The sequence below is a fragment of the Equus asinus genome, chromosome 19 (genome assembly GCF_041296235.1).
Source record: "Equus asinus isolate D_3611 breed Donkey chromosome 19, EquAss-T2T_v2, whole genome shotgun sequence".
In the NCBI taxonomy this organism is placed as follows: domain Eukaryota; kingdom Metazoa; phylum Chordata; class Mammalia; order Perissodactyla; family Equidae; genus Equus; species Equus asinus.
This window is the reverse complement of record NC_091808.1, coordinates 22,169,886-22,186,286: the sequence shown is the minus strand read 5'-3', so window position 1 is coordinate 22,186,286 and position 16,401 is coordinate 22,169,886. Positions and strand designations below refer to the sequence as shown.

General features: G+C 49.7%; 1 protein-coding gene across 1 annotated transcript in view; it reads right to left on the bottom strand.

Annotated features, from left to right (window-relative positions):
- The window catches only part of MREG (melanoregulin), a 55,096-nt gene extending 39,170 nt beyond the window's left edge, over positions 1–15,926 (bottom strand). Inside the window, exon 1 of the mRNA XM_014843576.3 lies at positions 15,415–15,926. Within this exon, the coding sequence (XP_014699062.2) occupies positions 15,415–15,509 (95 nt within the window). The 5' untranslated portion in view covers positions 15,510–15,926. The remainder of the gene's footprint in view (positions 1–15,414) is intronic.
- Between the last annotated feature and the right edge of the window lie 475 nt (positions 15,927–16,401).

The following is a 16,401-nucleotide window of genomic DNA, read 5'->3' as shown; positions in this document are numbered from 1 at the left end:
GATGTGACATGAACAGTATTGCATCTTTAAAGATCCCTCTGGCTAAAGTGTGGAGAACCCTTTAAAGGGGTCAAGAGTGAACGTGGGAGGGTCAGTAGGACACTGTTGAGGTCACTCAGGCAGACCTGGTAGCTATCAGGATCAGAGTGACGGTGTGCAGCTGAAGGAAAGCGCACTGTCCAGGAGTCTGCAGAAGGCAGATGCTCTCCGGCGTTCCACTGGGATGGGTGGGATGACTTTCCCCGAGGCAGAGGCAGGACGCCCATGGCCAGGGGTGGCACACAGCCCTGCAGGGGTGACAGGATAGCCGATGAGGACAGGCAGAAGACGCCCAGACGAGCAGACAGCACCTGGGCAGGAGGGAGACGGCAAAGGCCAGGCGGCTGAAGGGAAATGCTAAGGTTTAAACCAACATGAGATACTCAGAGGTGGCGCTCGGGAAATCTTACAACAGCAAGTAAGTTCCAGTCACCAAACTGGGGTTCAGCAGCAGGGACCCTCACAGCAAACGAGGCGCTCCACCGCTTGAATGATAGGACTCAGACTTGGGAGCCAACACTAGTGACACTGGGCAGGAGGGATGGGACCTGGAAGCAAGGCGGGCAGCCAGTCAGCCACCTGACGCAGGCAGAGGGCTGAGCGACTGGGTGCTGAACAGGGCTCCTCAAGGCCCTGAGCTGCAGCTCAGAAGTGTGGGGTCGGGGGCTGGACAGAGCGATCAGGGCAGAGGGGAAAGGAGCAACTTATGGGGAACCAGACACAGCTCAGCCGCCCTGTCCTCAGACTGCTCTGTGTCCACTTGGGCTGTCTGACACTACAAAGGCTGAAAAACACAGAGCCCGTGGCCCAGCTCTTCCTAAGAACGATGTGCCGATGACAGGGGAGGCAAATGACACCTCTGCCCTGCCCACACGGGCTTTAACCAGCATGTCATTCATTCATGCATTCACTCATTCGTTTATTCAACAAATGTGGAATGGACAACTGCTGTATATTGGTCCTGGGCTGGGTGCTTTGGGGACTCTAAAATAAATAGGACAGTGCCCCTGCCCTGCGTGTGCCTATACAGTAGTCCCCCCTTATCCGCGTCTCAGTTACCTGCGGTCAACCGCAGTCCAGAAGCTGATGGTCCTCCTCCTGACGTACCATCAGAAGGTCAACAGCAGCCCAACAGTACGTCACAACGCCCATGTCATTGCCCTCACTTCACCTCATCACATGAGCACCGTATCGTCTCACATCATCGCAAGAAGAGGGGGAGTACGGTACATAAGACACTTTGAGAGAAAGAGACCACATTCCCATAACTTTTATTATTGTAATAATTGTTCTATTTTATTATTAGTTATTGTTGCTAATCTCTTACTGCGCCTAATTTTTAAACTTTATCATAGGTATGTGTGTATAGGAAAAAACATAGTATGTGTAGGGGACGCCTTTAAGTGGGACAGCACGGAGGAAGCCGAGGTTGACCTGTGAGCCTGCAGGACATGCAGAGAGAGGTCAGGATGTGGGCTTAGGGGCCAGGACAGGGCTGGAGGGCTAGACGTGGGGGAGACGCACATACATCTCCACCACCGTGGAGGACATGGGATCAGAGGAGAGGTCTGGAAGCAGGGAGTGAGGGAAGAGACCTTGGGGAACAGCCTGACCGGAGGAGCAGGGGTGGACGGACCCTGGAGAGAGCAGGTGAGAGCCAAGGAAGAGAGGACGTGCAGATGAAGAGGAATGCCCAAGAGCAGGCAGACACAGGAGAGGTGTCCACAACGTGAAGGGTATTGACTCCAATTTCTTTTTGCCTAAACAGATTTTGCGGCCAATGATAACCCACGACTCCATGATACAGTGCTCGACCCAGGGGCTTCCCCGGTCCATCCCTCAAGTTACGCAACCACCTGAGGTGGAAAGGGTGGACGACGCCATCCCACTTTGCAGACCGGGAAGAGACTATGGAGTTGCTGGCCTTCTCCCAGGTCAGGCAGCCAGCTGACGGTCCTCCCAGCAGGAGATCCCCAAGGGGGCATCTCCAAGTAGCCACGTATCATAAGACTTGATATCCCAATGCTGGGACGGGAATGCCCCCACAAATGTAGCAGGTCAGATCACACTACACATGTGACATGTTCCCTGTACAAACCGGCAAATCCCCCTGGGGCTTCTCAAGGCATCCAGACCCGGTGCACAGCTTTCACCAGGGACTGGGACCACCGCCCGGGGACGCCACAGTAGGTGTACCTCTCAGACAATGGAACTCCAGTACTTTCCGGAAACCGGTCTTTTATTTTCCCTCAGTTTGTTTCATTTGTAAAAGATCTGCCTCTTCAACAAGTTGGTAAGTCCCTCCAGGGCAGGGATTGCAGCCAGTATTTCTTCCACACCCAGGCCACCCAGCAGGTCGAGCACCGGGCGGCTGCTTTCCAAGTCCTTGCTGAATGGAGGCACGTGAGCTGAGACCCCAGTGTGCGAAAGGAGTCCCAGACACAACTCACTGTTACTACTTTCTAAAAACTTCCCTAGGCAGGAGGGTTCGAAATCAGCCGATATCTACCTGAATCATCAGTGTAACATTTGACATGAATAATCGAGCCACTTTGTGCTTAAGGACCCACGATTTCTTTGCACGTTTTGAGACGATGATGACATCTGCCTCCCTGGTCACCAGTCCCTCCTACCCTCTCACCACCTCTCTCTCTCCCCCTCGCCCTGTCTTCTCTCTCTCTCTCCCTAGCAGACACACACACACGCACACAGACACACACGAACATGCATGACTCCAGCCAACATAAAACACTAGCCACTCGTCACTCATCCACAGACTCGAGTGATGCTCCATGGGAGAGTCGACATGGGCCTTGTTAGAGGTGCTGATGTCTCCAGACGGGTGGTGCCCCCCCCCCCCCCCCCCACGTAGCCCACCCTAATGAGGAGCAGTGTCCCCAGTGTCCCAGGAGCCTCAGCCTCTGCCTAGTCACTGACACCCGGGGGACAAGAAGAGACAGGGAAGAGAACCTAGAAAACCAGCCTCTGGGTGAGCAACAACCCTCACCAGTTCCGTTTGCCTGCGAGCTCCTTGCCTCCTCAGCTTGGACCCGGCCTGCTCATCTCTGCAGAGCAGCAGCCTCCCCTCGGGTCCACAGTCTTCCTTGAGCTGGACCTCACTCTGCCACGTTCTTCCTATTCATTAGAATTACAAGTCAGGTTTCTCTGGGACATAGGAAAGGTGGAGTTCTAAATAAACCATTAAATTAATAATATTACCAAAATTCTGGTCCAGGTGAAAGTGAATGAGGGTGTGAGCTCGTTCAGAAGCATCTGTCAGCCCAGCCTGGCCCACCGGATCCTGGTTCTGTGCTCTGGCAGCCTGGTCCCTGCTCCTTTCATCCCGCACCACCTCCCAGTCAAGGCTTCAACCTATTTTGTTTTAAAACTCTGAGCACTTAGGGTGGAGAGACCAGAACAAAGAGCCTCAAGCAAACGACTAACCAAGCAGCCTGGGAACCTCTGTGCCGCCGAGAGACAGTGGAGGACTCTGGGCTGTGTAAAAAGAATTCAGGGCAAGGCCCTGGGCGGAGGTGGGGGGGTGCGGCCCAAGAAGCCCAGGGAGAACAGAAGGCTGTGGGGAGGGGGCACTGAATCAGGAGCTTCACTTTCTCTCCTTCCCCCACATAATGATTTCTAGAAGGTTCTGCAGAAAGCAAGAGCGGCTGTTCGCTCCTGGCCACCATCTGCTGACGATAAATATTTTATTAACCGCAGGCATTTGAGAAGTGGCTCTGAAGTTACATACAAAGCAGACCCTGCTTTTACTCCCAAAAGGTGGGATGAGGAAGGTGTCAGATTCCACCCTCCATCCCACCTGAGGCACAAGGCCAGCTCCCTGGGGAGTCTTCTCTGTCAGTAGGATCCAGAGCTAAAAGGAGACCTGGCTTGGAGACACCGGCCTCTGGCCTGGGGGCGGCCGTGCGAAGTGCTGGTCAGCTTTAAAGCTGCTCACAAGAGCTTCCTGTGAGTCCTGGCCACCAACAAGGACCGGGTGGGAAAAACTTCAGAAAGCCCCACAAAATACCCCGCATACAGGCTGGCTGCGGACGCCAGCCGTTCCAGTGACTCACTGCTCTCCCCACACAGGGCGGCGTCGGCGATCCCTGGTTTAAGACTGAAGTCTGAAGACAGCGAAGAGATCAGATCTCCGGGTAACAGCAACCAGAGGTCTCAAAGACAGACCTCAAAAGGCTGTCTGGTGCCACTCCTCACTCCCTAAGGCTCCCGTCTGACGTCCCCTAGGAACTGGCTTGCCTACTGGCCCCTGGCTTCCAGGTCCGTCCCTTCCTCCCTCCATGGAAACTTCCCGGTGAGGGAGCACGTGCATCTAAGATCCCCACTCTGTCCTTCTTTTCCTCCCTCCCTCCCGCCTCTACATGTCTCTCTCCCCGTCCCCCACCCCCTTTCCATGCTTCCTTCCTTCCCAGACAAACACCCTGGCTCCTTTCTCTTACCAAGTTGATCCAATGCTTCAACATCATTTAACCCCAGTTTAAACATGGTTCCGCAGCTCCTGGAGCTTTCTCAGCACCTAACCACCTAGGCTCCCGCCTGCCTTCAGCAGCACAGGTATGGCCTGCCTCAACGTGCGGGAGAAAAACGCCGTGCCCCTCTTCTTGGGCACCGCGCTCCAATGGGCTCCCACCCTTCACATCTTCCACTCCCACGGCTGAACCAGCCTGTACTTCCTACATTGCTTTAAGCGCCTACAGGCTTGAAGATGATCCTGACGAGAACCCTGTGAAGCAGGCAGGGGAAGCGTTATTTTTACTTTTCCCAGCTGAGGAACTGCTGGGGCTTCAGTCAGTCCTGGGTCTCTTCTCTGCTTACACTCACTCCTGGTCATTCACCTGGTCTCGTGGCTTTACATACGAGCTCCATGAGGAAGAGCCCAAGATCCATTATGGTACCCAGCTCAGACGTCTCTCCCAGTCCCAGACTCCTACAGCACCTGCCTTCTTCCCATCTCCACGTGATGTCTAACAGACAGCTCAAGCTCAACACGGTCAAAACCAAGCACCTGATCTTCCCCCCAAACCTCCCCACCAGCAGTCTCCCCACTCAGATGACGGAAACTCCATCTCTCCCATTGCAAAGGGCAAAACCCTTCAAGTCGTCCTTGGCTCTTTCATCCCCTCCAACCAACCCATCACAAAATCCTGTTGGCTTATGTTAAAAAATGTCCACCTCTTCCACTTCCACCGGGCCAGGGCAGCTTACTTCTTGCATAAGAATTCCTATAGGCCTGTGTTTCGCTGACTTAACCTCTCGTACCACTGCCTCCACGAATTCTATTCTTAACAGGACAGCCAAGGGATCCTTTTAATATGTCAATCAGATCATGTCACCCCCGAAAACCCTCCAGTGGCTCCCATTGACTTAGACTAAGTCAAAGTCACAGAGTGGTCTATAGGTCCACATGAGACCCCAGCCACTCTGGCCTCTCTGCTGTTCCCTGAACCCACCAGTCACACCCCATCTCAGGGCCCTTGAACTGGCCACTTCTTCTACGTGTAATGCTTCCCTCAGATATCCACTGGCCTCCCTCCTTCCCCTCCTTGGAACCTTTGTTTCAACATCACCTCGTCAGTGAGGCCCACCCTGAGCAATCTATTACAAATTGCAAGCATGCTCCCCTGCCCATGCTCTGCCTTCTCCTTTTCCCTCACTCTTATTTATCTTTTAATTTACTCATTACGGTTACTGTTTATTGTGGGTCCTCCCTCACGACAGAATAGAGAATGAAAGCCCCACGAGGACAGGATCTGCATCTATTTTGCTCAGAGATGTATCTCGGGTGCTTAGAAGGGGCCCTGGCATTTAGGAGATGCTCAATGAATATTTGCTCAACGAATGGACTGCTGCTGCCCCAGTTCACAGGCTCCGAATGGTAGAAAGGGGACCGGAATCCGTGTCCCAGACTCAGACAGACCCCTAACATTTCTGAGCTGTTTAAACGTGTGAAGGTTGGGCTCACAGTCTTGTGGGAGGAAGCAGACGACAAGCACATTACGTCGGGTGGTGATCAGAGCTCTGACGGAACACACGTGAACAAGGGACGTGAGGGGTGGGGTACTGTTAATGAGCGTGGTCAGGAGGAACATTCTAAGCCAGAGACTTTGAGCAGAGACCTGGATAAGGGGAGGAGTTACCCACATAGGTAAGTGGAGGAAGGACACCCCAGGGAGGGAGGGCAGGAGCGGGAGGGCCGGGAGGCAGGGTATGCTGGATGGACCTGTGGACTCCGGGGAGCCCAGCATGGCTGAAGAATGAACAAGTTCACCTCATGTGCTGACTTTCAAATCTAAACCGTGCATAATGGCCCCAAGCTGGAAACCACCCAAAAGTCCACCAACAGTAGAATGGGTTAAAAAAATGTAATATACTATAATAAAGCCATGAGAACTAACTACACACAACTTGGATGGACCTCACAAAGTGAGAACACACACAGTTTGATCCCATTTACAGAAAGCAAAACTGAAGTGCATTTTTAAGGCGCATAAATACATAGGTGGTAAAGCCATTCCAAAAAAGGCAAGAAAGTGACTATCACGAAAGTCTAGATACCATCAGGGGTAGGGACACGGGGCTGGAACAGCCACGTCCTAGCCCGGGAGGTGGTTTCAGCAGCATCCACTTTACAGTAGTTCTTGATACTGTACATATTTTTGTATGTTTTTAGTCTCTAACATCACATACACAAACACAAATTTTTAAAAGTTAAGAAAAAAATAAATGAGACGCAATTCAGTCAGCTATCACCTTTCGGGCAGTCCAGGGGTTCTTGAGAGGCACGCTGTCTCACCAAAATGATTTCCTTCAAAAAAACACACGAGAGGAGAGCACGCAGTTTCTAACTGGCACAAAACAAATACTTATCAACCAGACTAAAGAGGACTTCAACCGCTAACAGGAGAAACTATTTGACCCAAGACTGAAGCAGAATTTACCTTTCCGACAAAAGTATAGTGATAAGGTCACTTCAAGATATCTAGAAAACAAAAAGTTCCAGGAAACCTAGATCACATGATGTCTAAGAGAAATTTCATCTTCTGGGGAATTACCAGTGTCACTAAGAGTGACGAATGCAAGTGCCCAAAGAGGAAGAGGGATGCTGTGGGTTGCCTGGAAAGAGATCTTTACAAGTCATCCTTACATGACTTTTGAGTGGCTGACTTCTTGGTAAAGGCTCTATCTCGTACTGAGTGGACCTGAGGCCCTGTTCTGGAACTGCACTCAGGTCCCTCCTCTCTCTCTCCTCTGTCTTTCAAGAAGGTTCAAGGACAAGCCTTGGAACGGATTCTCCGAGCCAGGACACCCTCCTGCAGAAGGAGTCCCGTGCACCTCTGCAGGCACTTCCGATGAATCACCGTCTGGCCCAGGGCCGCAGGCTGTGTAACCCGCAGGTTCTGCAGGAAGCCATGGGTGAGTTGTGTCGGCTCAGGCATCCAGCAGCATACGATGGGAAAAGAGTCAGGCCATCTGGGCGCCAGTCTAAGAGATCTCACTGGCACCAACACATTAGCCAACATTTTTGCCAAGCCCTTCCAAGGACAGCAGATAATTCGATCAGCTCAGAGGTCATGTGAGTCCATGTTGTGAAATGAAAAACTCTACCCATGGAAAACATACTGTCATTCTAGAGTTGATGGCGATGCCCTTTCAAATGTTTTAAACCCACCACCCGCCTTAATACAAAAAAATGGACCCAGTGACCCTGGGCCCCAGGCCATAATAATTCAGGGCAAATCTCATACTTCAAAAGCAATTTCTAGCATACACCGCCGAAGCAGACCCCTGTGCATGCAGGGGCCTCTGCTCATCCACGGCACTGGAATACAACAGGATTCGGACCCCAGCTCGGCCACAGGTGCCCTGAGCAAGGTGCTGAAGTTCTTGTGCCTCAGTTTCCTCAACTGTCAAGTGGATTACAGATGTACCTGCAGTCGAACCACATTATTCCTAGATTCTGTATCTGCAAGTTCACCAACTCGTTAAAATTTATCTGTAATCCCAAAATCAACCCTCGGGGTGCTTCCACAGGGCCCGAAGCTGAGCTCCCCGCAGATATCCAACAAGGCGACAGCCGCCCTTTTGTTCAGCTCTCCTACTGTACGCAAGGGTCCTGTCGCAGTCTATTCAGTGCCGCATTTCACATTTTTGTGCTTTTTGTTGATTTTGCTGTTTAGCATGGCCCATAAGCACAGTACTGAAGCACTGAAACCCGTGTGTTAGACAGGTGTCATTCAGGCACCCGCTGCAGTGCTGTTGACCGTGAGCTCAATGTTAACCAATCAACAACATATATTACATACAGGGTTCTAACCCGCTGCTCTTCACAGGGTTTTCTTGGCCAATTTCTTGTGAAGTGGGTGGCCAGGTCCTTCTTCCTAGTCTGTCTTGTCTGGAAGCTCTGCTAAAACCTGTCCACCATGGTGACCCTACTGGTATTTGAAATCTTGGCGGCGTAGCTTTCAGCATCACAGCAACACGCAGCTGCTACAGTGCGACAACCAACAGATGAGCGGTGTGGTTCCCTGACCATGAAATAAACCAGAGTGTGTGGGTGAGAGTGCCAAATCCTAACCACTAGCCCACCAGGGCTGGCTCCTGTAAGCACAAGTGCTCTATACAGGATCAGGAGAGCTGGGGCAGGCAAGGCACACATCACAACTTCAGACTCACCCTCTTTTGCACGCTGGAGCAGAATGATTCAAACTGAACCATTTCTTTACGGTCAGGGAAATTCAATTCTGTGGCTAACACTCACAGGCCTCAATCAATGCCATCTCAGAACGGCCCCTCATTGTGGGCATAAAACAATCCTTAAGAGCAAACTAAGGTTTTCTTTTATTTTTCCCCAACGGGAATTCCAGGCGCTGTAGAAAAATGAAACACTGAGGTCTGCTCGCCGTTCACTGCCCACAGATCTGTGCACAAATCCCGTTGTCATGAATGGAGGTGCACGTGGGCACTGAGTGGAGCAGGGAGCAAAACAGACATGGAAGCTCATTATGAGGTTCACTTAGAGGGCTTAAGAGAGAGCCACGAATAAAACCAGAGCTGTGGTCATTAATTCTCTCTCTTTCTTCTTTTGCTTTCAAACAACCGGACAGTTGTGGTCTTATCAGTTATTAACAGCCAATAAAAATGAGAGACTAAGAATTATACTTTCCCGAAAAAGTTCAAAGAGAGCCTCATGAAGACACTTTAGTGTGTGACATTCACACTGCACTTCTTTCACGGTCCATTCTAGCCTCTTCCAGGCCTCTGACGTCTGCACTGGATGTCATCCGGCAGCTGCCTCTACGGTGCCAGGGGACCTGGGCATCTCTCTGCTTAAAGGTGACTGCAGCCGTGCCTCCAGGATCATATAATGTCAGGGGCCACAATTCATGCTCAGGTGGATTTTTATATGGCCAGAGCATGCTTTTATCACTGATGGAAGAAAGCCATGCTATAAAAGTGAAATAAAAAACCAGTGCTTGAGCTTTTACATTTTCCCAAAAGTACCCTGTAGAGGGTTGAATATGTTCCCCCCCAAAAATATGTCCAAGTCTTAGTCCCCAGTTCCTGGGAATGTGACTTTATTGGAAATTAGGGGATTTACAAATGTAATTAAACTTAGTGTCTTGAGGTGAGACCATCCTGGATTTAGGGCGGATTCCAAATCCAATGACTAGAATTCTTATGAGAGAAAAGAGAAGGATATTTGAGACACACAGGAGGAGATACATGTGGAAGAAGACAGGCAAAGATGGGAGTGGTGTTGCCACAAGCCAAGAACACCAGGAGCCGCCAGAAGCTGGAAGCAGCAAGGAATGCGTCTCCCCAGAGTCTAATGAGGGAGCACGGCCCTGCCAACCCGCTGACTTCAGACTTCTGGCTTCCAGAACTGTGAAAGAATAAATTTCTGCTACCAAGTTTGTTGTAATTTGTTGCGGCAGCCTAGGAAACTAATAATCACACATACCCCAAATGTTTCTTTTAATGAGTAACACGAAATCTTGAACCAAAAAGTCATCCACTATTTTACAAATGATCAATGATCTAGCCATTCCCAAACGATCCATTTCATTATTATCCTGTCCCCAAGGCACGTTTTTTTGCGGTTGTTTTGATCACTATTTACTCTACATTGGAAAGGCAGCCAGTGCAGGGAAGAAATGGCATGCAGAACCTCAAACCTCACAGAGACGATGGACAAGATGAATGTGACAGGACTCAGTCCTAAAATTGGAGGGAAGGTGAGAAAACAGTGATATTGAACAAAACCTCTGGCTTGCTTTGGGGCTGAAGCCTGTGTTAAGGTCAGGCCATGTGTCGCTTCTCCAGGCCCAGACTTGTCTAAGCTTCCTGGCGTTAGAAATGGCTACTCATCTCCTGGCTGCTGAAGCAGCCCTGGGCAGCTGAAGAGTGTGACAAATGGGCATGATTCACGTTCCTGGGCCTCCGGCTCCTTCCAGCACTACAGACACCTCCTGCCCCTGGATTCCACGTCAAGCAGAATTTCAGCTGACACAAGCCCACAGAAAGAGGACAATCTGGGTCAAGTCTGGAACAGCCCTCCAAGATGGCACATTAAAACCTGACCTTTCATTTTACAGGAGAAAAAACTATAGTTCAAGGAAGTTAAGAGACTTCTCCAAAATCTCACAGCTGGTTAGCAGCTGGTACTCAGGACTCAGGTCTCCGGACTCCCGCTGGGCTGGTTCACAGGGCCAGGCTGCGTCCACATCCAGGCAGAAGAATCACACGAAATGAAGGACACGGAAGAGGAAAGGAGCAGGAGGCCATGATGGGCAGGAGTGAGGGCTGGTGATGTCCACCAGTTCCTAGTACGTAGATAAGTGACTTTTTGAAAATATTTGGTAGTTTTCTGAATTTTCTACAATGCAAGGCATGGACTTTGAAGTCAGACAGACATAGATTCGATTTCTGGCTCTCTGACTTATCAACTGTGATTGTGAATTAATTCTTTAAACTCTCTAATCCCTAGGTTCCTCATCTATAAAATGGGACAAAGAACACCTATCTCATTTGGTCAGAGCGACAATTAAATGACAGAATGCATGTAGAGAAATCTCACTTCTGCCGTATGCCCCATTCCTATAAAGTCAATAACACTAAACAGACGCAATGTAGAGGTCACCTTCGGAGATGGGAGGGGGCGCATTCATGGAGGGATACGTGGGGCTTAATTGTTAACGTTGTTATTAATGTTTTCTCTCTTGCTAATGTTTGCCTAGGTGGGTGCTGGGGATATGGGTGTTTGCTCCATCATTTTTCATAACATTTTGTTTTAAACTCTTTTTTTAAGTTTACACATAGAAAGAACAATAAATGAACAGCTATTATTATACTTTTTATTAATCAGCAAGTATTTGTTCAGTTCTTACTCCATGTCGAGCACTGTGCTGGGCACAACAGGGATACTGAGGGGTGGCAGATTTGGTGCCTCCAGTCTAGATCAGCACCTCCGATGGGAGGGGTTAGCGCAACCGCCTTCTTACTGCAACCCCAGGCAGAAGGCCGTGAGGGACCCGAGGAGGAAAGGGGAAGAAAAGAGACTCCACAACTGCCTGGGAGACTTTCGGTAGCAACTGAAATGGGCCTTAAAAACTGAGTAGCATCTTAGGAAGTAGGGAAAACAAAAAGATGTCTAGCTGACAGTAATGGCAAAGACACCAGGAGAGGAAGCAGCACCACAGACTGACCACAGCAGACACAGAGGATGCAGAATCAGACAAGCCAGGGACAGAGGGCATGCAAAAGGAGGCACGGACGGGCGGCGCAGAGGTATTCTGTGTACACCAAGAAAAGAACACCAGATTGCTTTCTCTTGTAGCTTTCAAGAGAGCAACTTTCATGTAATCACACAAGAGGCAGAAATCAGATTTCACAGTGAGTGGGTGGTGAAGAGGGAAGTGGCGGGCATAGCTGACTACTCTTTAAAGTCATTTGTGCCCGACACACAGGAAGCAGAGGATATAGCTGAAGGGCAAGGCAGTATCAGGATGAATTTTCAGTCAGGGGAGGCCTCTGCATATTTCTAGAGAAAGGAGAAAGAAGGAACTAGTGGGACAGAGAGAAATACAGATGCAAACCAGACAAGAGACAGGCGTGCCCTTCAGGTCCAGGGGTCCAGGAAAAGCAAAAGGAGCAAGGACAAAAACATGGGTGGCATCGGCAGATGGCGAATGAGATGGGACCAAGAGTTGTCTTTCATGAACTAACAAGAATCCTGGTGCATTTTGGAAAAAGACTGGAGCTGACCATGCACACAAATAACAAACATCGTTCATCTCTGACCACACCTCTTGCAGGCACCGTTACCTTGGGGCGTGAAATAAAACCTGAAACCCATTGTTTTAATGACAGAGCAAAGGATGTGGTTGGGAGAGAGGGGTGTCTGTACAAAATCTTGTTTTATAAATGAAAATAAATAAGATGACATGAAGAATGAAGTTCTCAATAAACTAAAAATTAAGACCACCTGGCCACATGATTCCACCACATCAAGATTTCAAACAAGCCACTGTGGGAAACAGTCCAGCAGTTCCTCCAAAAGTTGAATGGAGAATTACGGTCTAACCCAGCAACGCCACTCCTACATATATACCCGAGAGAATAGAAAACATATGCCCACCCAACACCTTATACACCAATGTTCACAGCAGCATTACTTAGAAGAGCCAAAAAGTAAACACCACCCAAATGCCCATCAATAAAATGTAATTTATCCACACAATGGAATATTATTCAACTGTAGAAAGGAATGACGTGCTGATACACGCTACAACATGCTGAAAGTTGAAAACATCACGCTCAGTGAAAGCAGCCAGATGCAAAAGGCCACGTATCTTATGATTCTATACATACAAAAGGTCAAGAACAGGCAAATCTGTAAAGATAGAATGTAGATTACTGGTTGTCTGGGGAGTTGGGGGCGGGGCGGCAAGTGACAGCTAATGAGTATGGTGTTTCTTTTTGGAGTGATGAAAATGTTCTGAATTAGATAGTGGTGACGACTGCACACTTTGTAAATATCCTAAAAACCACTGAACGTCGCATTTAAACAACAAAAAAAGATTTCAAACTAGACCTTCCGATGCGTAGGAAAGAACACGCAGGCACCCATACGCACACACATCACTGCTCCACACATCCATTATAAGCTGCTCTTCCCAAATATTGTTATATTGAAACGATACCAGAATGACACCAAACCACAAAAGACCAGTCCACTCATATTCACATGCTCAGAAGAATAACAACGATAATTAATATAAGAACTAACGTTTATTGGGTATTTACTGTGCGTCAGACTATACCAAGCACTTTACATGGATTAGTTCATTTCATTTCTCACGGCAATCCTTTGAGGTGCACACTATGATCACCCCAATTTACAGATAAGGAAATTAAGGCACAAATCAGTTTCGTAACTTGTGCCAGGTGACCAGTCAGGGTTTAAACCCAGGCAGTCTGACTCAGGAGCACTATCCTCTTCTGCCCCAACCAACAGTCTTCCTAAAATCACTTGCAAAATTCACTGCCTTACAGTGTAAACCAAGGCAAGAGAGGGTCGAGATTTTAAAACAATCAGAACTATTAACTCAAATAGCAGTCCCAGACAGAAAATTAGAAAGGCCCCAGGCTCTGAGAATGAGACCAAGCTGACGGCTGTATTTCATGGCACCGGGAAGGCAGACAAGTGGAGTGTACAACCCAAGCGTGAAATTCTAGATTGTTACCAGCTACTCTTCAGACCGGGGGTAGATTACCGGCTTCTGCCTGCCCACAATAATCTAACAATCTAAGTGGGAGCACCATGGCAAGAGCAGACAAAAACATTGTGTATTGTGTATGTGACTGTTTATGTGTACAAAACAACATGGCATACATGTTTCCATACATGTGGGCTCACTAAGCAGTGAAGGACAGATGCTAAGTTCGAAGTCCTAAGTCACAGGACAGAGAGATGAATAAGTAGGTAAAGATAATTAGCCGGGGCCGGCCCAGTGGTGCAGCGGTTAAGAGCACACGTTCCGCTTTGGCCGCCGGGCATTCGCATGTTCGGATCCCGGGTGCGGACACTTCTTGCCATGCTGTGGTAGGCATCCCACATATAAAGTAGGGGAAGATGGGCACGGATGTGAGCTCAGGGCCAGTCTTCCTTAGCAAAAAGAGGAGGATTGGCAGCGGATGTTAGCTCAGGGCTAATCTTCCTCCAAAAAAAATAAAATAAAGGTAATTAGTAATTAAAGAAGACTGCTGGAGGGGCCTTGAGAACTAGCATTTAGGAAGGGGCAGGTCACTACTTGAGGCAAGCTTGGAGGGAACAGGAAGGTTGGCTTGTTCCTGGAGCAGCAAGGATGCCTGTCTGATTAAATCAAGGAGTGTACAGCGTTTAACGTGCTGGAAATCAGAGTGGACAGGCAGGAAGGGGTTACGTAAGATCACAAAAGTCAAGGGCAGTGTCTGGACCTGATAAAGTAAGAAAAGGTAAATCATGCTTTAAGAAAAGTCATGAAAGCTTCCCCATTTTAGTTGCATACTTCGTAAGAAAGAAACACTGGCTTTGGCAGTGCCTTTCCCAACCCCGGAATTCGACCTCCTGTGCTGTTTCTGAGTTCATTTTGAATATTCTGTTTCTGTCCTATCTACCCCCCAAGGCACAACCTAGTGGAACCTTCATTTCAGCAGAGTTAAGATATAACATAACTGCTTACAATCACAGCCCTGAACAAAACTGTGTTGTACCATCCCTCCACAGAGCCACTTAGCACATTGCTAATGGGTTTTAAATTTCCTCACACTTCACATCCTCACCCATGATGAATCAACATCCTACTGAACAGGCTGCCCCTGGGTAAAATATGCATTTTTTAATGTGAAAGATATTTCCTTGTGCTCAGTCACTGAAATTGTCTTCTTTTGATAATAAAATTGAATGATAAAGTATCCAGCTTTTTTCCCCCGGGTGAAACAGAAACTCGCATTGCTTCTTTCACTGAAATATACCCATCAAACGCACAGTCACAGTAGTATTTAATCGCACTCCTAAGCAAACTTCTCTCCGTACTTGCCTGCCTGGGTATTGCACCCGATTTCTCGGTACTTTTCACAGGCATCCACTAGGGTCTCAGGTACCTCCTAGGATTTGTGCTTTAGGGCAAAAAATTTCACCCGAAGAACAAACCCAAGGAGCAGGCTAACCTGTAAGGGGCTAAGAGGCTTAGCTTGCGCCTCAGTGTGACCTTAAAGCCAGCCCGCCTCCCCAGCTCAGACAAGCACACAGATGTCCCACTCCGCGACGCCCAGCGGCGGCGCGGGGACCCCAACCAAGGCCAGGCTCGCACCCACCTGACCAGGGGCTCCTTCTCGGGCACGCCGGGCTCCTCCAGGCACTTGCACGGGCAGCAGCAGCACGCGGTCCGCAGCCAGTCCCTCGGCCCCATGGGGAGCGAGGTGCCCCTCCGGCGCCGGGAGACTCCGAGAAAGCGGCGGTGGCGCGCGAGCGCGGGGGGGCGCGGCCACCCGGCCGGCGTCCAGGTGCGGGGACAGTCCGGGCGTGGCGGGCCGGTCCGTGCGCATCACGCCGCGGCCGGGGACGCTGGCGAGGCCGGAGGCGCCTCCGCGGCCCGGGGTCTCGGAGTGGCGCGCTCTCCTCCACTTGCGTTTTGTTTGGGGCGCGTGTTTTGTTGGGGCTTTTTTTCCTCTTTCTTTTAATTCCCCGGGCGCAAATAGGAGCGCATGCGTCCCTGAGACGCTCCGCTGCTGCCCTCTAAGGAGGAAGCAGGGACTCCAGCCAGATGGCAAATCCGAGGGCACCGCCGGGCGCCAGGTGGGGGGAGGGGAGAGAGCCCTCGAGTCCCAGAGCACGAGGCTGGGCTGCATCTATTCATACGTTTTATTGGCTTCACTCCTCGAGGAAATAAAAGTCCTTCTTCCCACCGCCACCCCAACCCACACCCCATGCCTTCAAAGCAGAATTTAGGGCGTATTTTTAACATCTCAGCCCCACACAGAGTAAAAGTCAGCAAGAGAGTGCGGATCGACGCATTAGAGAGGGGAGTTTTTTTAAGTTCTATATTCACAATGATTCCCAGTCCTTGAATAACCTCCTCAAAAAAGACAACCTACCGTAGTTTCCTGTGATTCTGCAGAGCCATTTCTGTGTTTGTTTGTTTATGCTTGTACAAACTTGTAAGGATATGTACACATATCCTTCTCTTTTACCCAAACAGTGGCGGACTCCACACATTCCTGCCCATGGCTCGTCTCACCCAGTGCGTCTTGGAGTCTGTTCGGGGTCAGCGCTGGACGTCTTCCTCTCATTTTAACAGCGGC